The following is a 22,425-nucleotide window of genomic DNA, read 5'->3' as shown; positions in this document are numbered from 1 at the left end:
AATATGACCTGAAAATTACAATTCAATTTCATTTTTTTAGTAACAGGCAAATGAAAAGAATTACGTAACATCCAGGGTTGTGACATAATATAAAAAACTTCTGTGATACAACCTCAGTATGAAAGATTTTTACTGTCCACATACTGTTAGTGACTGAGGGTGCCGAGATATTGCTTTGCACACTGTTGACTTGCACAGTTTCTTGTTGTTGTTATAACATTTAAATAATAATTATTAAAAAAAAATAAAAAAATTTCGTAAACATTTTTTTGGCGGACGTTGATCTTTTATTGTTTGTTTTGTTTTATTTATGGCGACATTTATCTGTTTATAATTGACTATGTTGTATACACAATCTTACATTTTCAAACAGTGGCACTTGCTTTTAGGCTCATAAAAAATAAAAAAATAAAAAATAAGAAATACTTATAATGTATTGGATTCGAAAATTAAAGGAAATGAACAAACAAGCTTACTTTTTTTGTTCGCGCCCTCCTTGTACGACTTTTTTTGTATAATTTAATGCTGTATCAAAGTAATTTTGTCGGTGTTTCTAATGCATCTTATTTCAGGCAGTACATCGAATGACAACATTTTGACTTTGTCCAAAAACAACTGTTTATAAACGCTGTTTACATTGGCGAACATTGACAGAGCGGAACCGCACTGGTTCGGACGGACTGGACCCTGCGTGCGCGCACTCGAGGGCGTTGCGCGGTCACAGTGATAGTACTGCTGTCACGAGCCTCGTCCAAGCCGAGAGAATTAGAACGACCATAAATTATACAGGACGTCTTATTTACCATCTTTACCGCGTGTTTTCCATCTATAGAATCGACTCCGTTACACTCGCTGGCAGTCTCGACTCCGCGCACAGTTGTTTCCGTCCACCGGTGATGTATTGCAGCATTTGAATGGTAGTGCTAGCCAGCTAGCTAGCTAGCTGTTAAGCTAGCTGTAACGTTACGCTGCGTGACTTGAAGTAAGTTAAACCGTTCCCGAGAGCGTCATTTAACTAGTCACTCTTGGCTATACGACTATTTCTAGTAAACATCCAAACAGTTTGGTGGTTTTAAATCGGGGCACTGGTTTTGCTAAACGCCGCGCCGTCGCTTTAATCCTAGCTAGAGAAGGATTGAATGAAATAGCTGAACCATAGCCGAGCGGAAACGTTCCAGTTAACGGATACTTTGACTGGTTCTTGTTCGTTCTTTTATAGAGCAGCAGGTTAGTCGAAGTTGCGAGCAACGGTCGTGTCAAGCCTTAGGGAAGGACAAGGACCGCTAAGTAGCTAGCTGCTCCCAACACGTCAAGTTGACCACCTTCCACTTCCAGCTCAGTCTCTGACCAGCAGCAGTTGGATTTTCTTTAGGCCGGAGTGAGAGAAACGGGAAACTGCAAACATGCCGGCTGTATCGAAGGGCGATGGAATGCGAGGATTAGCAGTTTTCATTTCGGACATCAGAAATTGTAAGTGCCATGTTTCATCTTTTGTAGCACTTTTTAAAAAGGTGTCCTTCAGCTTGTTCTGTGCGGCGCCTTTTGCGCTTAGTGTTGCATTGTTTTTTGTTTTAATCTCCTGTACAATATGATACTGGAAATCATTTCCAGCTGTCTGTCCTCACTGACTGCCAACATTTAGCTTTCACTCTTTTGACGGAAACGATTGTATAAACCGGTGATTTCACACAAATACTACCCGAGAGCCACATGCTTTGCTTTGACTGTATTTATTTGGCCCTCATGAGGTCAAAGTATGGACATGTAGAAAGGCCTCTGATGGCCAACCATCAATTTTGTTGTGTACCTTATTTTATGATTAATTTCAACATATAACAAAACCACGACTAGGCCTGGTAATTTATCAAAAAATCGAATACCTATACCTTTACTTCAAAACCGGTTCCTGAATATTTTTTTCCATACCAATTTCATAAGATAACTTTAAACAAAAAAAAAATGATGTTACACATTGTACAAATCTTGAGTTTCATCTTCCGACTTTAAGTAAATTTCCATTCCAAGCTGTTTTATTAGCGATATACATCAAAACATCATTACAACGTACTTTTCCTGAATGAGGCGAAGCATGAAACAAATTTAACAGCCATTCACAAGCAGAAATATCAAGTCTTGATCATTTGAATAACCTTTAGGTGCTAAAACCTCGGTATTTGATTGGTACCACAAAATAACCAAAGTTTGGTACTCAGCCCTAAATATCACATGTGATAAAATGTATTCGTTTTCTTTTTCCCCCTTTATTTGTCCCTTTTTTTCCCAGCATTTATATTTTCTTAAAATAATTCTGATGTAAATGTTGTTTTTTTTAATTGAGGTTCTGTTCCTTCTATCTATTGGCTTGATTTCCTTTTACAAAAGTACAGTATATATTGTGGCCCCTGAGGAAATTGAATTGCTCAACTGTTCTACATGTACACATATGCTAGGGAACTACATGCACATTCCACTTGGTCTAACCCCAATTCTGTAATCTGTCCAGGGATTCTAAAGGAGTGCTATAAAATGATAATGAATAACCATAAATTATTTGACTTCTTAAGGGGCACTGTCTTCAAAGAGGGGTGACTTGTAAGTGATATTAAAGGACAAGTATGCCTTAAGAAAAAAAGGTAGATCGGGTGGCATCATTGCTATTTTATTATATCTAAATACAAGACCAGTGTGATTTCGTGCAAACAGTATTGCATCATGTATAATATTGTCATAAATTAGACAAACGGATGTCAATCTCTGTTTTCTCATCTTAATGCTCAAAACTAGCAATGTCTGTAAACTGTTAAAATACCCTTAAATCTAATAAGAACCCTGATCTATTATCAACATCTTTATAATGAAGCTTCAAACGATATGTACAGATCTAATGTGTGAATTTGATTTGGTTCAGTCTCCTGCTCTACATACAAAGACAAACACACATGAAAGTGGAGTCATGTAACATTGAGTAGGCAGGCAGTCACTGTTCTGAGATTATGTGGGATCATTTACATGATCAAACACAAAATGACGCCAACTAGTAATTTTGATAGCAGTTACACCTATTCGGCTAAGCATTTGTTTCCTTTGGCCAATCCATTGCGTCACAGTGGGCAACTTAACTAAAAAAAACGTTTTTTTTTAAATTGTCCTCAGTGAAATGTCAATGTCCGTATTTTGAACTTGCAAAGTTCTGTTTTATTTGTCTTTGATTAAACGTGGACTGCCTTGACTACCATTCTGTGCAATGTTTTTCACTTTCCAAAGCTGAATTCTTCAAGTTCAAAGTGGTGTTAATTTTAACAGTTATATTTGTTTTAATTTTCTTTCACAATATCTTTGTACAGGGCGACTTGTTTCGAAGGACATTATTAGACACATTGTGAAATATGTTATGAATAAAGTAGGCCTGAGTAAATATTTGTTATTAAGGGTTGGTTGCCTTTATTAGTAAGGACATGCTGTAGAAGGTTACTCATATTTGGAATTTGTGATTATTATGAACTTTTGTAATCGGCTCCTTTTCCATGCTTTTCTTAATTGATTTTTTTGCCAGTTTGAAATTATATAGGAATAGGCTTGTGCTTTTAATAGTTGAGTCAGATTGAGAGAAAAATGTAAACATTTTGACTTGATATCTTTTTATTCAAGTAGTCTGCTTTCATACACTAACATTTTCTTCAACAAACTAGGGAAATGTAAATAATCATGCCAAAGACCATGATGGGTTCATTGACAACATTTGAGTTTGCTACAGACACATCTTTGGATACTTTCTGGGTACATCATAAATACACCTCTTCTTGTGAAGTCAAAGAAGTAAATGTTGTTATAAACACAAGATCAGAAACGAATGACCTAGTACCCACATAGGCTTATTACTTTACCAGTAAGAAGATTTTTTTTTCAAAAGTAACACAAAAGGCCATACTACAGTGTCAAATGCACACAGGGGAATAACAGTCTTGGAGACCCGCATTTGTGTAAATGTATGATTTTTAATGTGGCCACTAACCAGCTCTTGAAACATCTAACGTGTGAAATCCTGTTCTGTTTTGCTTTCAAAACACAGAGGTTTTAACAATACATCATATAATTACATACACACCTGTCAACAGTTTTGTTGTAGGTTAGTTCTGGGAATGTAAACTTGTAGACTTATACTTTGAACCTTTTGTAGAGTTAATATTTAAAGAGACTAACAGCCACTACTATTCACCTCTAGAAGATGAAATAATATATATATATTTTTTCTAAACCAGGATTGCAAATTGACAACGTTACCTTATTTCATTATAATTCTTTGCTTACGAAAAAAAGGATTTCTAAAATCAAAAAATATCCCTGGTTCTTTCTCATTTTTACCAATAATTGGTAAACAAATTCCTTCCAAAGATTATTATTCTTAGTACAATATTAGTGTTTCTACTAAACCATAACCGTCTTGCTGTTTGACATGATCTGTATCAGCTGTGGTTTGCAAAAGTAATTAATGTTTCAAGTATCTCTTGTGAGATATGAAAAAGAGTGAATAAAACAACTATCCAAATAAAAAGGTGTGAGTGAGTTGAACAACTACTTGCTGCTCTCTCAATTCTCTCAGAAGGTAGGCCACCAGTGACATACGCTTGGCAGTAGTCTCTAGCTTGCAAAACTTTTTGGGGTTGATCACATCATCGATTGGATGGCATGCTATGGTAAATAAAGGTAGTCTAAGCGACAATGTACTTTTTCCTCCGGAACCTTTTTTCTATGCTGGTATTTAAGTATGTTCTTTTGCTGAGAGACTATTGTGCAAGTAAACATGTATCCTGATCCCGTGTTATTGTTCCTAACACAGGTAAAAGCAAGGAAGCTGAGATCAAAAGGATCAATAAAGAACTGGCAAACATCCGTTCCAAGTTCAAAGGTGACAAAGCCCTGGATGGCTACAGCAAGAAGAAGTATGTCTGCAAGCTTCTCTTCATCTTCCTGCTCGGCCACGACATTGACTTCGGACACATGGAGGCAGTGAACCTGCTGAGCTCCAACAAGTACACAGAGAAACAGATCGTAAGTTCTCTTTATTTTGGAGAAAAGTCATTCACAATTTAAAAGTGAGAGAATTATGAAAAAAAAAGATTGCATAGAATAGCCTTTATTGGCCTAGTGGTTGTTTTTACATTTTGGGGTATTTTATCTGTGGACTTGCATGTTCTTTAAGCAACAGGAAATGTTGACTAAGCATGCTGACTCGGGGTATTTCTTGAAAATTGTGTGTTCCAGTGCTGTGGTCCTTTAGAACTTGACTATTCTCTAGTGAAAATAGGTCAGATTTTTTCTTCTTTTTAAATCCTTACCAGTAATGATTGTTTCTTCTTATGTCTGTTGAAATTATTTTAATGTTTAAAAATTGTCCTTTTTGAATGTAAACAATCATCCGACATCAGCAAAAATCAAAAGCTGTAAATTCAATGTTTGCTATCAAAAGACTCAATGTAATGTCACATGCTGTAGTTAACTGTCTGCTGTTATCTCTCTCTTCATGTTCACTGATAATAGAAACCCGCCTCACTCGGCTCAAGAGGACGTTAAGCTAGTTTTACACATATCAGAGTGATCATTTTATTCAGTATTTATTTGTTGGTTGATTTATTGGATAAGAGTTTAAATTATGTTTAATTCTTGGTTTGTATTCTGAGAAATGCACAGATCGAGGGCGAATTGTTGGAATACCTGCTTGAATTTTTTCTTTACAACTGTAAAACCTTCCTACGATTAGCATTCACACAATTGCCCTGTATGCTATAAGGTCAGTAGAATTTGGATAATGTTTGTTTTTTAAAATTGGACAGCAGAAGCCAATATGCCTTTCTTGTGGTCTTTTTAAGGAATAAAGCTGTGACCTTTTAACCCACAACATCCAAAGTTGGATGTCCATAGAAATCAAACCTTGTGTAGGCCTGAGGACTAAAACACTGTTTGTAGATCATTTTAAAAATGATTTTTCTCTTGTTTCAGGGATACCTATTCATCTCGGTACTCGTTAACAGCAATAGCGAGCTGATCCGTCTCATCAACAACGCCATCAAGAATGATCTGTCCAGCCGCAACCCCACCTTCATGTGCCTGGCCCTTCACTGCATCGCCAATGTTGGCAGCCGTGAGATGGCCGAGGCTTTTGCCAGCGAGATCCCCCGCATCCTTGTGGCGGGGTAAGTTCATCGGCTACACATCAAGATGAATTAAAAGTTTCATTATTGATATTGTAATGGAATATTCTCCATGCCTCTTGCCATAGTGACACGATGGACAGTGTGAAGCAGTCGGCAGCTTTGTGTCTTCTGCGACTGTATAAAACCTCCCCTGACCTGGTGCTGATGGGCGAGTGGACATCCCGGGTGGTGCACCTCCTCAATGACCAACATATGGTTAGTTCATTCGTGCTTTGGTTGCTGTGCTGTGTCAAAGATACTGTTTAAAAATTCAAACTCTTGTCTCTATTGTTCAGGGTGTGGTCACAGCCGCCATCTCCCTAATCACTTGCCTAAGCCAGAAAAATCCAGATGAGTTTAAGACCTGCGTTTCCTTGGCTGTGTCCCGCCTCAGCAGGGTCAGTATAACGTTTCAAACACCTTTTTTTTGTTTGTTTTTTTGTATCAAAGTGTAACCGTCAGTCTACTCACAAATTCCTTCCAGATTGTTTCTTCGGCTTCTACAGACCTGCAGGATTACACCTACTATTTTGTCCCTGCACCTTGGCTTTCCTGCAAGCTGTTGCGCTTGCTGCAATGCTATCCTCCACCTGAGGATGGTGCCGTCAAAGGCCGTCTGGTTGAGTGTCTGGAAACTATCCTGAATAAGGCCCAGGAGCCGCCAAAATCCAAGAAAGTCCAGCACTCCAATGCCAAGAACGCGATCCTGTTTGAGGCGATCTCTTTAATCATCCACTATGACAGGTCAGGCTTTGTTTCAATGTTGGATTTATTTTCGAATGCCTTTTTGAATACAACAACTGTTGTGACATAATGGGAATTATGTACTTTTATATACTGATGATAAACAAAGAGTTTTAAACCTTTCTCACTTTATTTCTAACCAAAATGGAACAATAAATTACATTTGGTAAATCTTCATTTATCTAAATATTATCTTCATGTGTTTATAGATCATTAGCTCCAGGTAAATGGTTGTATTTCAGGCCCTTGAACAAATCTCCATCCCGACTCTTAAGTCTAAAAACCCTGACTCTTCTGAGTTCACAGAAATGGTTTCAGTTGCAACTTCTGACAGACTTCTCTACGTTAATTTATTACACCATTTATTTTCTTTCTTTCAATTGTTTATGTATATATATATATATATATATTTAGATATCTTTTTTAAAAATGTTATCCTATTTTTCTAATTTCATCTGCATTGTGCAGATTTTTCTGTGATAAATCATGAACATAAAATGATTTGTGTTTCAGTGAGCCAAACCTTCTTGTACGAGCCTGTAATCAGTTGGGTCAGTTCCTGCAACACAGAGAGACCAACCTGCGGTACCTGGCGCTCGAAAGCATGTGCACGCTCGCCAGCTCAGAGTTCTCTCATGAAGCCGTCAAGACTCACATTGAGACTGTCATCAACGCCCTCAAGGTAAATACTTTGGAATATTCCCCTATAAACATCAGAGTTTCTGATGAGTTAATGTTTTTCCTATTGTCTACAGACTGAGAGGGACGTGAGTGTCCGGCAGAGAGCAGCTGATCTTCTCTATGCTATGTGTGACCGTAGCAATGCCAAGCAGATTGTCGCTGAGATGCTGAGCTACCTAGAGACTGCAGACTACTCCATCCGGGAGGAGATGGTGTGTGCGACACTTTCTATTGTGTTTTCGCTACAGATGGTTGACATCGGGAGCTTTGCATGGTCCAACAGGTGCTGAAAGTGGCCATCCTGGCTGAGAAATATGCGGTGGACTACTCGTGGTACGTGGACACCATCCTCAACCTCATCCGCATTGCCGGGGATTACGTCAGCGAAGAAGTGTGGTATCGCGTTATTCAGATTGTCATCAACAGAGACGATGTGCAGGGATACGCTGCCAAGACAGTATTTGAGGTATGACTTTTGCTTTGGCCGATTGACTTGTTTTTGATCCTTTTAACTAAAGCTACTCACTGTAAGCTGCAGAAAACTGAGGCTTGTTCTGTAGACTGTGAAAATGACCTTGCTACACATTTATTCTAATCATTGTTGATTGTACTCTTGAAGTGTGTTCTTTAATTATATTAAAAATACAAATGTATATTTTCAGGCCTTGCAGGCTCCAGCCTGCCACGAGAACATGGTAAAGGTTGGAGGCTACATTTTGGGGGAGTTTGGTAATCTCATCGCCGGAGACCCTCGATCTAGGTTATTGATTTATTTTCTTATTTTAATGATCTAAAGCCTTTTCCAATGCAAGTTCTAACAGTTGTTTTGTTGTCCTGTTGTCTAGCCCTCTGGTCCAGTTTAACCTGCTCCACTCCAAGTTCCACCTTTGCTCTGTGCCAACGCGTGCCCTTCTGCTGTCGGCATACATCAAATTCATCAACTTGTTCCCAGAGACCAAGGCCACCATCCAGGAAGTGCTACGCTGCGACAGCCAGATCCGTAATTCGGATGTGGAGCTGCAGCAGCGAGCAGTGGAGTACCTGAAGCTTTCCTCTATTGCCAGCACTGACGTCCTGGTGAGTTCTAATTCTGGATGAATTTTGAAAAGTTTTAAACGTTACAAAGAAATTTGGTTTATAGTTCAAGCTATTTGCAAACATAGACATTACTAACTTAGCAATGAGTCATTAAGTTTGTTCTCAAATGGTTTACTTTAAAACACGTTTTTCTGTTTCACATGAAAGTGATTTTCTTTGCAAAGCTTAAGTCTCTCTATGATTCAATTTGCACTTGAGAACAGTCGGTTCTGTGAAAATCTAAGGTGGTTTAGGGCCCTATAAAACCTATATTGTTTTGTCCCCAAATTATTTCTTTATCTTTTGTTTTTTAAACTTCTATTTCACCACCTAAAACATTGTCTCTAATGCAAATTACAAATGTATATACAAATGTAATGGAATTGAATTGACATTTATTAACATACAGTATTTCCTCAATGCACTTAATTGGAAAACGAAGTGTGACACATTCCTTCAACACAGTAAAATAATAAGGAACTAATAGAAAATATAGAAAATTGAATAGATAAAATGTATATAAAACAAATTCTAAAAAAAGTAGTAGTAGGAGTAGTTAGTTATTTTGTGTTGGTACCTTCAGGCTTTCCCACCTAAATAATATGCGGTCATTGCATGTATTTTGGCGTTTTGGCAGAATTTTCAGTATTGGTCAGCTCTGTAATGAGGGGTTTGTGTCCAGCTTCTATGTTTTTTTTGCTGACGAATGGAGCGCAATAGTCATCCGTTTCACCATGGTTTTAATGTTTTGAAAAGGGAGGAGCTCAGTCTAGGAAGAGGGCTTATTGTGCCACCCAGATGTCCTTCCCTCCCAGACATACTTTACATTCCTTTTCCATATGAAAACAACATATCGGGAGAATCTGAGATTCATGGTTGCGTAAATTCTTGGGCTCCTGAAAATTGGTGAAGTGCCACTTGTTGTTTGTTATCGTTCCAGTAATTGAGTGATTACTTTAAGCGTCGCTATATAATATTTTTATGTCAAACAAGCATACACTGAAAAATAGAATGAATATATAGACATTTTAATATGCCGTTTAAAACATCAGGTTTTACTGATTTACCTCGGGTATGGCTACTCGAATGATGTAATGTTGGTGGTGAAAATGTTCCCTTAGGCCACTGTTCTGGAGGAAATGCCACCTTTCCCAGAGAGGGAGTCGTCTATCCTGGCCAAGCTCAAGAAGAAAAAGGGCCCTGGAGCTGTTTCTGTGACAGAACTGGAAGACAATAAACGCGAGGGCAGTGAGCTCAATGGTGGAGGTGACCGTGGACCAGACGCATCGGCAATGTCCGCCTCCAATGCTGTAAGTTTAGAACTTGTATTTTACTACAGATTCCTTAACGTTAAGTCTCTTAACTGTCTCTTTGTTCTAGTCCACACCATCCCCATCAGCGGACCTTATTGGGATCCGATCGACTGGCCCAATCGGTGGTGCTCCAGCTAGTGCTGGCAGTTTGCTTGTGGATGTGTTCTCTGAAGCAGGACCAACCGCCCCTTCTGCAGCTGTAAACGACGACGGCTTCTTGAGGTAAAAGTCGGAAATGCACATGGAATCGGCTCTAAGCCACAATCCAGTATGACTTTCAAAGAAGCATGAGTACAGTTTCTAAAGCTTCACATGCTGCTGTCTTAAGAAAAAACGATATAATGTCATATAACTGTGATACCGTACTAATGCATGAATGTATTTTTCATGCACATATGCTTTAGTCAAGTTGTTATGACCTGATAGAAATCTTTCAAGCAATGGCATTATTGGGAACTTCTTATGATGCGTTTGGTCGTGTTGTTGTTGTTTTTTATGTGTGATGTTGCTCTGTCTTTCTTTATTCTATCTTTGTCTGATTTGGACCGGTCACCCTGGAGAAAGAAGCGATAACTTTCATATGACGATTCATTAGGTTTGGAGTTTGACACTCTTGTTATGCAATGCATAATTCTGTCGCTTGAAGTTTGGACACGTCACATGCTGCTCTGAAACTTCATTTGATAAAAAATTACAATATGTGCTGTTCTGTTGTTTACACTTTAATATAATATAAGCCTACATTTGCTTTGTTCTGTAAGCTGGGGTGAATGGCAGGGGCTCCTCTCAAAGATTTTGAGTGTTACATGTTTTAGCTGGCTAGCATACCAGTGGCACATCTGTTGATAATCTGTTAAAGATGTGAAAAGAGTGTGAGAAGGAGGAGGATTTGGTTTTGAGTTTAGTGAAGCAGTGTTTTCCAATTGTTGTCTAGATCTCATTTGTGTTACACCTCAGGCATAGTCTAAAGTGTAGATTTCAACCCAAATTTAAGCCAAGGGTGAATCATCTCCGGTCCGGGTCATTTTGAACTGAAAGCTTCGACACATTTCTCCAGGGTCTGCAGGTCCACTAAACTTGTCTGGTTTTTTTCAATCTTACTGTGTTTGTGACTGTCTTTCGTCTTTTTTTCTCTCTCCTTCTCTCCATTTCCCTGTATGTGTGTGTGTGTGTGCGCGCTTGTGTGTGCGCTTTTTTTATGAATGTGTCCTCTGTCCCGTGATTGGACATGACAGAGATCTGGAACCGCCCACCGAGACCTCTGACTCCTTATTGGTGGAGAGTTCTGGTGACTCGGAGTAAGGGCAAAGTAGATAGATGGTTAACTACAGGCTTAACTAGAGAAGCATAGCTGTTGACACTTAATGTGTTTATGTCTTTAAATGTGTTTTTTCCATTAGTTATAGACTTGATCCACTGGACATTTACATTTGGTATCAAATGCTGCTATTCTTTTACTACAGTTCAAAATGTAATTTCTATATTTACTTAAAATGGTGTGTGATAAATGAAGTTATGTAGATTATGTTTATGTTCATACCAGCCCAAGATGACGTATAACACTGAAAAGTACAAATTGTGATTTAATATACTTTAGTACAGCAGTTTAATGGTATTGACTACTATTCATCCTACATGTTGCATCTGTGTGCACAACAAACACTAGTAATACGTTAGTGGTCAGATTCCATTGTGTAACACTCATTTCAGGAATGTTGTACACTTTTACTAACTGCATATGACTTTTATCCCCCTCTTCTCATCCCTTTCTGTAACTTCTCTCGCTCTCATCTCCGCTCACCCTCCACCTGTCCTGTGTCTCTGGGCTGTCTCCTCACTCCTGCATTGTGTTGTGGTCTCTCAGCTCTGCTCCTCCCTCTGAGGATCCTGCCCCCCCTCTGTCTGAGGCTGACGAACTTCTTAACAAGTAAGGTCTCTCTCTGCGTGGACGCTTTGTGTTGGAGTGGCTCGTCTTTTTTTAATCCAAGGTTTCGTGTCCTATGACGCCATCATTTTGTCTTTGTTCATAATACAGCATGTCCCTTTGTCTTTTACAATCACTCACTTTTGATCTTCAGCTTTGTGAATCCTAATATGTTTTAGTTCCATAGAACAGGTTGGCTTGTTTATGTGGATGAAAATATTATGATATAAAATATCTGTGTAACTAGACTATTAGTATAAAAGTATTGCTGCTTCCACAACTAGTTTCATGGATTACACACAGTCCTTGATTGTCTTTATTTAGTATTACTTTAAGTTGGATGTTTTTTTTGCAATTTCCAGGCCAAATTTTCTGTCTGTGATTTGTTTGTGATTTGTACAAATGATCAGGTGTAAAAATGTCATTAATTGATGTTCTTTAAGGCAGAAATACTTCTAACAAATTATTTTCTCATTCGAATATGTGAGGGCTGTGTGAAAAAATATTTTATTAATAATACATTTCTGATTCTTTTTTTTTTCACCTTTTTAATCACAGGCGACAAATGAAGGAAAACATTTTTTAAATGTATTCTGCTTTATTAGAAGATTTAACACATTTCCCTTTTACGTTAAAGTTACAACAAGTTTTTGTGCACCTTTAAAGCATATGTTCTCCCTCTTGAACAATATTGAATTCTAGCAAAATATGTAATGCTTCTTGCCATTACAACATATTTTCCTTGACCCTTTTTTCGGCAAATGTTTTGTTTAATTTTTTAAGTGCATTTAAAAACAGTTTTCTAACTACCTGGCTCCTGTGAGTCATGCAGAGAGCTACGTTTGTCCCACTGGACTGTGCTCCTCTGCCTTAGGTGCTGCAATCAATTTGTGTTGCTTCAACCTAAACGGCTCTAGAGCAAACTTTGTAATAGGTTGTGGTTTGTTGGTCTAGACTACAGACACTGTCTGGTCAAACAAGTCCATCCTTGCTGCTGTTTACAGGTAGAGAAGCTGGAGGCTGTGACAGAGCTGTGTCTGACCTGAAACTTGTTTGGTTTTTTTTCAAGTTGATTTTCCTTCACATCGTTACTCCTTTATAACGAATTGAATATCGCCCAGCCCTGCTGTGTGCCAATGAATATCTTTAATTCACATTTAGAGGAGTCATTTAAAGTGCTGACCCTCTTTTAATTTCTCCTGCAGATTTGTGTGCAAGAATAATGGAGTTCTCTTTGAGAACCAGCTTCTCCAGATCGGCATCAAGTCTGAATATCGACAGAATCTGGGTAAGTAAAGAAAGAAGAAAAGATCTTTTAACAATATTTTGATTAAAATGTGGCTTTCAGTAATGTTTTCAATCATTTAACAAGAGAGCAAAGATTCTTCATGCTGTTCTTCGGGTCTCATCAATTGTACTGGTTAAGATGCATGTTAACTGAGGGATGACTTGTGAAATGGGAAGAAGGACTAAAAGGCACTAACACAAGTATTAACAGATAACGGTTAAGATCATGAGCAAACAAAGCAGAATTGGCATAAGCAACTGGGGATCTGACCAGACATACTAGTAGTGGAAGTTACCTGGTTCTTCTATAGCGTCTTTAATTAGGTTATTTTAAAACAAATGTAAGCCTTTAGTATTGGTAGAGCAAGATGTACTTGCTTTACTGTGTAATATGATTATGTGAGTAAGTCTGGATCATACAACAACAGGCACAAATTAAATCTTTCTTTTCTTTCAGGGAGGATGTACTTGTTTTACGGAAACAAGACATCGGTTCAGTTCGCCAGCTTCTCCACCACAGTTAGCTGTCCTGGTGAACTGCAGTCTCATATCCTTTCTCTATTCTTGTTGTCTTTCTCAGATGTTTCTGATACATTCACTCACTTGTACTCTACATTTGTTGGCTGTCGCGTGTCCTCAGCCTTCATGAAACTTTCTTAGCAACTAAACAACTTTAACCCTGTTAAGAGGTTTTGTTACTTCGTGCACAATTATGTATTTATCCTAGTTTTGTCAATTGATATACATTTATTTACATTCTTATTGCTGAGCTGATTGAAGTAAATCATGGTAAAAGTTCATGCTATGACTCAAAGTATTGGTGTTGGTTTGAAGAAATGTTTTTGATGGTTCCTTGACAACGAACCACAGCTTAACGTTCAGACCAAACCAGTGGAGCCACTGGTAGAAGGAGGAGCTCAGATCCAGCAGGTCCTCAACATCGAGTGTCTGACAGACTTCTCTGACGCGCCGCTGCTCAACATTAAGTTCAGGTAAAGTTGTTAAAAATTGTTCTTTTAAATAAGATATGAACATTTTTGAGGAACAGGATATGTTGAATTAATAAGGGCCTAAAGGTTACAGATCACTGGGAGTAAGTTGAGTTGTTATGGACCTAGTACTTTCTTAAAGCTACCATTTAAATCTCCTGTTATTATACATCTACATTCTTGATCCATTTAAGATGTTGTATATTTAATATTTGTCGTTTGACGCCCCCTAATCTAAAAGAACTTAAGCGTTATAAACGTGTGTCCTCCAGGTATGGAGGTGCTCTCCAGAACCTGACCCTCAAGCTGCCTGTTACCATCAACAAGTTCTTCCTGCCCACTGAGATGGCTTCAAACGACTTCTTTCAGCGCTGGAAACAGCTCAGCCAGTAAGTACGAGTGTGATCTCGCGTCATCTGCTGCGTTCGCTGAGCCGAAGCATGTTTCTCACCAGGCCTCAGCAAGAAGCACAGAAGATCTTCAAGGCCAACCACGGCATGGATACTGAAGTACTTAAAGCGAAGGTACGACCTTCGCGTGCAGTTTTATGTTTCTAGTTCTCATTCTTGGCTTTAAATTCACCTCCTTGTCATTCTCGTGTGTTCAGCTACTGGGACTTGGCGCGGCCCTGCTGGACAATGTCGACCCAAACCCAGAGAACTACGTCTGTGCTGGAGTTATTCAAACCAAGGGTCAGCAGGTCGGCTGTCTTCTAAGACTGGAGCCCAACGCTCAGGCACAGGTACCTTCTTCATCATTTTATTTCCAGTTCTTTTGAACAAAAAGCTCTTATCTTTAGTTATTTTAAAGTTCTTATTTTGTACATTTCTCAAATGCTGTCCAGCCATTAATTAAAAGCTGAGACATGGCAATGTAATGGTTTGATTATCTCACTTGGCCAATAACCTGATGCTAATACCCGAGGATGGAAAGGTGTTTATGATGTCGCCATCTTCCCAATCTGCCTCAAGTCAATCAATGTTGGTTTTGTATTTAATACTAGTTAAAGGCTGAGAGTCCTGTGTGTGAGACGTTACCGTGTCAGTAGACTCTCGGCTCAAAACTACTTGTTTTTAATGGTAAATGAAAATTGCATTACACAGTTTAGTTTAGGTCATAACGATGTTAAACGCTTTACTAACGAATCATATTGGTCATGAATCACAAGCTGAAGTTTGAGACACGGAAAACTTATCGACATCCATCGACTCGATATTTGTTAATACTAATGTAATTATTAAGCATTTCATGTATTAAAAATATGTTCAAAACCGCGATCAAGAACGAAAGTCCTTCAGCAGTCGTCCCTCATATGAAGACGTGCAGCTTTTTATTTCGACCTCAAGTAAATGGATAGAATGGTGTTTATTTTATTTGTTATATAAGTTCTGTTGATCTTATGTACGTTTCTATTCCAATGCTTTTTCTTTTTTATATGCAAAACCCAATTTATTTTGATCAGGGAAGACTAGTGTGCTTTTGTTTGACTTGTTTTCAGAATGCTGCATTTAGTTATGTTTGCAAGATAAAACTGTGTTAAATTATGTGTCTGTTGTCATCAATACAAATATATTTTTTTACATTTAACATTAGAAGGTTTCCATGCCATGTTTTAAATATTGTGTCTCAATTGATGTGTCTGCAGATGTACCGTCTGACTCTGCGCTCCAGCAAAGATTCCGTGTCCCAGCGTCTGTGTGAGCTGCTGGCGGAACAGTTCTAGAGCCTGATCGACTCTGACCTGTGCACCCATCACCACCTCCCCCCCGCCCCCACCAGCGACGTACCCCTCTTCCTCCACACCTCTCTGCCTCCTCCTCCTCTTCCTCCCTCAAAAAAGATCTTTGAGTAAAAAAACCTACATAAGGGAATAAGCAGCCGCTGTTAGCAGCAGTGGCCATATAATCGTCATTATCCTCGTCCCAGATTCCAGTTCATCTTCTACTTGTTTATTAACATGATGCTACATTCTTGTTTTTGTTGGTGTTTACCTGTGTAGCTGGTATGATTGTGTGTGTGTGTGGCCAGGACTGTGTGTGCAAGTGTGTTGCAGTCCCATTCAGCTCTCTCCTGGCTGCTCTATATTACTATATATGAATACATATGCGTGTGTGTGTGTGTGCGAGAGATTTCATACAACATTCCTTGACAACAAGTGGGAGATTCTGTCCAGTGTACGTCCTCTCCCGGCACACAAATGATTCCATGTGGCTCCAGTGGGGCCACAGCACCACTTTATCTTCCTCCATCATTCCCCGTTCAGACAGGCCAGTAAAAAAAAAAAATGCACTTAAGGATATTTTGAATCATCATTCGGCATGAAGTCCATCAGGTCCCCTCATCTCCTGGAGTAACAGCGGCTCTGCAGTTCAGTGTCACTTGTTTCTGTCGTTGGTGTGCGTGCGTGTGTGTGTAAATAAGAGCCCGTGTGTTTCATTATTGCTTTCTCTGACATTTCCATGATGCTGGTTCCAAAAACCGCCTGTGTTCGAAGTGGTCAGGACAGAAGGAGAGAACGGGTACTGGGTGAGACTTTCAGGTGTTTTACAATAACATTTCTCCCCCCCCCCCCTCCGACCCCTACAAACTGTAAAAAGTGATCCATAGATTATTAATAAAGCAAGATGTGCAGCGGTCACACCCTGCACCTCACACCATTTTCTACTCTCAACCATTCACCCTTCAGCTAAAACAAGCCTTCAACCTTCAACCACTACAGAACCTGCTTCCCCCACATGCTGCATCCACTGCTTTCTGACCCCCGGGCCTGGAAGTAAACGCACCCGGTTGTCCATTTCAGGGGGACTCCCGTCTGATCAGACAGAAAAATAACAAGCCTGGAGACATTTCTGATTTATTCCATTCTGTGGCTGCACAGCAAATCATGACAATGAAGTTCAATGGTGGAAAATTGTAGTCATTTTTTGTCATTTTGTGAGTGTGTGTGTGTACGTGAGTGGGTGTGTGTCTATGCAGTATCCACTAGCTAATGCAGCCTCATGTATTGATGTTTAAAAGAAACCTGTCCAATACCTGTGTTAGAATTAAGATTTACTCTGTAATGGAAAAAATGTGAAAGTAAAACTATGCCATATATCTGATGTGTGGACTCCTGTCTTCACTGTTGCCGCACTGACATCACAAACCATACCAATGGACGGAATCTACAGTTGTGTGAAAAAACAGAGTAAAAGACCCGTCAAAGATCCGAACATCTCACAGTAAAAAAAAAATGTAAAAGTGTCATAACGCTCCTTTAAATTGCACAATTTAGGTGTTCATTGGGACATAAATCTAAAAAGGGAAACTTATAAAAGCTAAAATGAATAGCATAAAGAAACTTAAAATTCTGTTAATTCATGAGTGAAAGTATCATAGATGTTTGCAATAATTCAACAAGTTAATTTCTAGTTTAAGTTCCATATTTCACTAAAACCAATAGTAAAAATATTAAGGGTGGATATTTTCCCCAGAAGGAACAAAGGCACACGCAGCTCTGATTTGCACATAAAATGTGACACACTTGTGTTGACCTGGATTGTTTGTGTCCTACTTCTGTGGCTCTGCACCACTCTGATGTGTGTGTTGTTTTCAATGGTTGCACGGATCACCACTGATGACGCCACCCCTGCCAGACTGAGCAGATGTGTTGCAGTGCAAGGATGAAAAAACATGGAGTGAGGACGCATTCTTGAGTCAGCACAGACGTTGTGTATTTATGTTGCACACTATGTCAACAGAATATGATGTATCAAGGGGGATTGTCATTTTCTATGGAGGATTCGCAGGAAAAGAAAATACTGCTGATACTTCAGCTTTATCAGTCAACCACATCTGTAATTAATATAATTAAATACAAAATATAAAAGTTAAATTTGTTGTTTTTATTAAAAATTAATTGGGTCATATTTTTTCATTTGTAAAATCTATGGAATAAGAGAATTGAGTACCAAACGTCCAGAATACATGTGAGACTATACACGGGACGAGTGATATTACATTTTAATTTTAACTTATTAATATTTAAATCGGCACATTTATCTCTTCCAATTTATTTCTGTATTTATATGCGAATTATGTCACTCGCGGTGTGCCATAGTATTCTTAAATGACGCAACCGAACTCAGTAAGGAATCGTCACGCATAATAAACATTCAAATAAAAAGTAAAGCATATTGTATCAATGTTTGCATATAAATGTAGTTATTCTATTACATCATGACAATAATGTGTGCACAAACTAACATAACACGCCATTATGACACATTGCATTAATCTAAAGTGCATTTAAAGAAGTAAAAGAGTTGAATATAAATTAAATTGTTGAAATATGTTACAATTTAATTCATTTCTTAGCCGTTTTTTTAGCCGTTTTTTTTCGCTTGGTTGTTCTGCAGAGACTCATGTTGTTGATGAGGCAGCAGCTTACATGGCGCCCCCACTCCCCTCGAGCGCATGCGCGCACACTCGAGTCTGATTGGCTGTAGATGACATCATGCAGTGGGGCTTTATTTATAGATGGAAAAAGGATGAGCTCATCGTTCAGACTCAGCCTGGCGGAGCACAGAGAAGACGCGCAGACACGCACGAGGAACTCTTTCAACAACACAGTGAGTATGGTTTGGTTATGTCAAGTCATTTATTTATTCGTTATTGCAATGTTTGCATGACGTGTTTGTTGTTTTAGACGCAGAGCAACAGTTTCAGTGACGCATTTACGTGTAGACTCGTGCAGGGAAGAAGTGGTGCATGCATGAGAACAATTGTTAACACAATAATAACACAATAAATGCAGGGAGATTAAAACTTGCACTTTTGATGAAAATGTTAAAACAGCACGTTGATATATTTGCTTTTAATAGAGACTAAAAAAAAAAAAAAATTGTATATTATTTTGCACGTACCCGTGAAAGTTGTTGCAAAAATGGTTTGATATGTATATTATATTTTAAACAATAACAAGTTTGTTTATCTGCGTGTGTGTGCGCGTGCTCGAGCAGACATGGTTTGGTCCGGAGAGCGAGAGAGCGAGCGACCACGGCTGTCAATCATCTTGCCGCGGCTCTACCTGGGAGCTGAGAGCGATGTGACCCAGGTGAGACCATCTTCCTGTATTAAAGTTATTTATTTTTATTAAATAATTATAATTCTATCAGTATTGTCATTTATTCTATTTTTAACTAATTTATTTCATAAAATAATGATTAACCATCGAAACACATATGTTAAGACATACAGTAAACATTAAAATAAGTAACAAAAACCAAATAAAATAAATAATAACAAAAATAAATTAAGAAAAAAGCCATATTACATTGAAAATAACAATACACATAAATTAACAATAATTAAATCATAATAATTATGATAAAGTATTTTCTTCTTTTTTTTTAAGTACAATAATACATAAAGTAACGATAAATATATAAACAACAATTAACATTAGTACATGTACACATTCACGAGTAATAAACGATACAATAAAAAGTGTTTTGATACATTTATCAAGTGTTTTTGTTTGGAAAAATGTATGTGCAGTGTTTATTTCTTTATACTTTAATGTACCAACACTGTTCTTGATGACTCTATTTGTTAAGAAAGTGTTTATAGCCTAGAATATGAATGACACATTTTTTTATGTTTCAGGACCAACTGGCTTCTCTTGGCATCTCTTACGTCCTCAACGTGAGCCGTTGCAGCCCCAGACCGGCTTTCCTCCCCAACTCCAAGTATCTACGGATCCCAATCGATGACTCCCTGTGGGCCGACCTGCTGCCCTGGATCCCGCAGGCGTTCAGCTTCATAGGTCAGTTATCAAAACACACTTGATGACAACAACAGCGTGACTCTGACTGACGTCTGGTGTTGGTGTCCAGATGCTGCCATGTCCTCTGGTGCCTCCGTGCTGGTCCACTGTGCTGCCGGGATTTCCCGTTCCCCAGCTTTAGCTGTGGCCTACATCATGTACAGTCTGGGGATGGACATGGACCACGCTTACAGGTGATTACAATTTACTTGGGGGCCATATTTTACACAAAGATTGTTGCAAGGGGCCATCAGCCACCCCCCAAAAAAGTGAAAAGTAAAATAAAAATAATAAAATCAGGGTAACTGTAATGAAATTTAGACTTTAGACTTTCTTTCATTGTCATTGTACAGAAAAAAACAGAGTGAAACTGGCCATGAAGTTTTGTTGCTTGGCAACCATTAAAAAAACACAGCATAGAGTGAATGTATATAAAAAAGTATAAATATTAATAAGATTAAAAAAAAGTGCAATATAGTATAAACAGAATAAATTTAAATATTGCATGGAATTAATGTATAAAGTATAAATATTTATATTAATAAGGTAAAAAATAGTGCAATATAGTAGAAATAGTAGAAATCACTATTTTATTACGTTTCATATATGTTCATAAATAAATGCACTTTTTTACAAATATCTTTTGGATTCACTTTTATATTTTTGAGCGGCAATAAATACTCATAAATGACAAACGCCATAAGACAAATCTCCTAAAACAAAAATTCTGTAGTCATATCTAGAGACTTGTAATCAATAATTTAATTTGAGAAGCTTCAATAATGAGGAAAATCGAACAATAAATCATTATAAAACCTGAATTTTAATTTTAATACTTGTTTTGCCGCCATCAGGTTCGTCAAGGAGCGCCGGCCCTCCATCTCCCCAAACTTCAACTTCCTGGGTCAGCTGCAGCACTTCCAGGGCACTCTGAAGCAGAAGAGCACATCTGGTGACTTCATCCTCCAGCAGCTGGAGACTGAGCTGCCGCCCATCGCTGACATCAACACACCCGCTGGTCAGGATCTTCCCCGTCACCATAGCGACTCGGCACCTTACAACCAAACAAACAAAACGCAGCAGAGAGCTTCTGACGTGAGCCGGGAAATGTCCTTATCGGGAAAACTTTGGACTGATAACCAGCAGGGGGAGCAAACCGAGCCGAGTGTCTCGGTCAGACCAGTGTTCACTTCCACGACGTCTGCTTCTCTTCTGGAAAAACGGAAAACCCTCAGTTTGTCTCTAACCCCTCTGGGAAACACCCCTGCATCCTCTCACCAAACAAACAGCAGTACCAAAACCGTACACCAGAGGGAGCTAACGTGTGACGCAAAGACAGTGAGTGACATCAGCACCCCCTACCGGCCATCAGTGGAAACCGCACGAGAGTGCAGCAGTGACCCCAGCAAACACAGCACAGCAGGAGGGAGAGAGGTCGGACTTTTGTCCCCCCTTAACTACACTCTGAACAAACTGCTGGACTGGGGGGAGCGCCTTCTGCTCGGCGGGGTCTTCCTGCACCCGGTGAAGATGGGACAGCCCACGCTTCCGTACAGATGCTGAGGAGGTTTGTGTCATGTGACATGTATGATGCTGGAGGACATCTGCACGGACTTCTGTCTCATATTTATTTATTTATCTGAAGAGATGACGTCCATCCTCGTGTTGCTTCTTTTGTATTGTTCCTGGAAAGCTTGTTGTTTGTAACATTTTGAAAGTATTTCACTTGAAATGTATTTATGGATAATTAAAGATGATATTTATTAAAAAGGTTTTCTCTGCCTATTACTGTGTAATCCAAATAAATGAGAGTTGTTGATTTGTTGAATTTGAGAGGACAGCGTTAGACCAATGAACTGAGAGGAGAATTTTAATTTTAAATTATATTGTTTTTTTTATTATTGTATTTGTTATAGCTTTCTATACCGGCTGCTTCTTTTTTTATTTTCTATTTTACTATTTTTTAAATAATTATATTCCTCATCTGCTCTAAAAAATACATTTTAGGGAGAGTAAAGTTGAATAAAGAGACTCGAGAGAGATGTATTTTAATTAAAAAAACGTAAACATATTATAGAAAGCCATGTTATGAATGAGTTTAATAAAAAGAAAATATACTCACAGTAAATACTCATAAAAAGGGCATTTGAAGACAAAGAATAAAGAATAAAATTGTACATTTTAACTATTAGAAAGAAGTAATAAAATGTTAGTATTTTAAGAAACCTATTTTTATAATCAGTATTTTTAGTTTCACTCTGACCTCATGAGGGTCTATTTATGATAGACTTCTATTCACTATATACTTTTTTTAAATACACTAAAAAAATATCTCAGTGAGACAAGTCGAGATGTGTAACTGAAAAGGTCACTCACCAGCTGGTAACTGAAAGTAAGGCATAGGTTCTTTCAG

General features: G+C 38.4%; 2 protein-coding genes across 2 annotated transcripts; both read left to right on the top strand.

Annotated features, from left to right (window-relative positions):
- The first annotated feature begins 706 nt into the window (after positions 1–706).
- ap2a1 (adaptor related protein complex 2 subunit alpha 1) lies at positions 707–17,307 on the top strand. Its single transcript, XM_087808439.1, has 22 exons — positions 707–1,470; positions 4,838–5,049; positions 5,998–6,191; positions 6,278–6,407; positions 6,488–6,589; positions 6,676–6,935; positions 7,449–7,617; positions 7,691–7,828; positions 7,900–8,082; positions 8,279–8,376; positions 8,462–8,693; positions 9,815–10,003; positions 10,074–10,228; positions 11,242–11,304; positions 11,871–11,933; positions 13,136–13,218; positions 13,675–13,761; positions 14,083–14,209; positions 14,479–14,595; positions 14,661–14,730; positions 14,814–14,948; positions 15,852–17,307. The coding sequence occupies exons 1-22, from the start codon at positions 1,404–1,406 to the stop codon at positions 15,927–15,929; spliced, it is 2,952 nt and encodes a 983-aa protein (XP_087664565.1). The 5' UTR covers positions 707–1,403; the 3' UTR covers positions 15,930–17,307.
- Positions 17,308–18,759: 1,452 nt separating this feature from the next.
- LOC148065312 (uncharacterized) lies at positions 18,760–21,782 on the top strand. Its single transcript, XM_087809261.1, has 5 exons — positions 18,760–18,816; positions 19,207–19,301; positions 19,853–20,012; positions 20,083–20,206; positions 20,867–21,782. The coding sequence occupies exons 2-5, from the start codon at positions 19,209–19,211 to the stop codon at positions 21,573–21,575; spliced, it is 1,086 nt and encodes a 361-aa protein (XP_087665387.1). The 5' UTR covers positions 18,760–18,816; positions 19,207–19,208; the 3' UTR covers positions 21,576–21,782.
- Positions 21,783–22,425: the final 643 nt, after the last annotated feature.

Source organism: Callionymus lyra, chromosome 15 (genome assembly GCF_982586985.1).
Source record: "Callionymus lyra chromosome 15, fCalLyr1.hap1.1, whole genome shotgun sequence".
NCBI classification, from domain to species: domain Eukaryota; kingdom Metazoa; phylum Chordata; class Actinopteri; order Syngnathiformes; family Callionymidae; genus Callionymus; species Callionymus lyra.
This window is presented reverse-complemented; position numbering and strand designations above follow the sequence as displayed.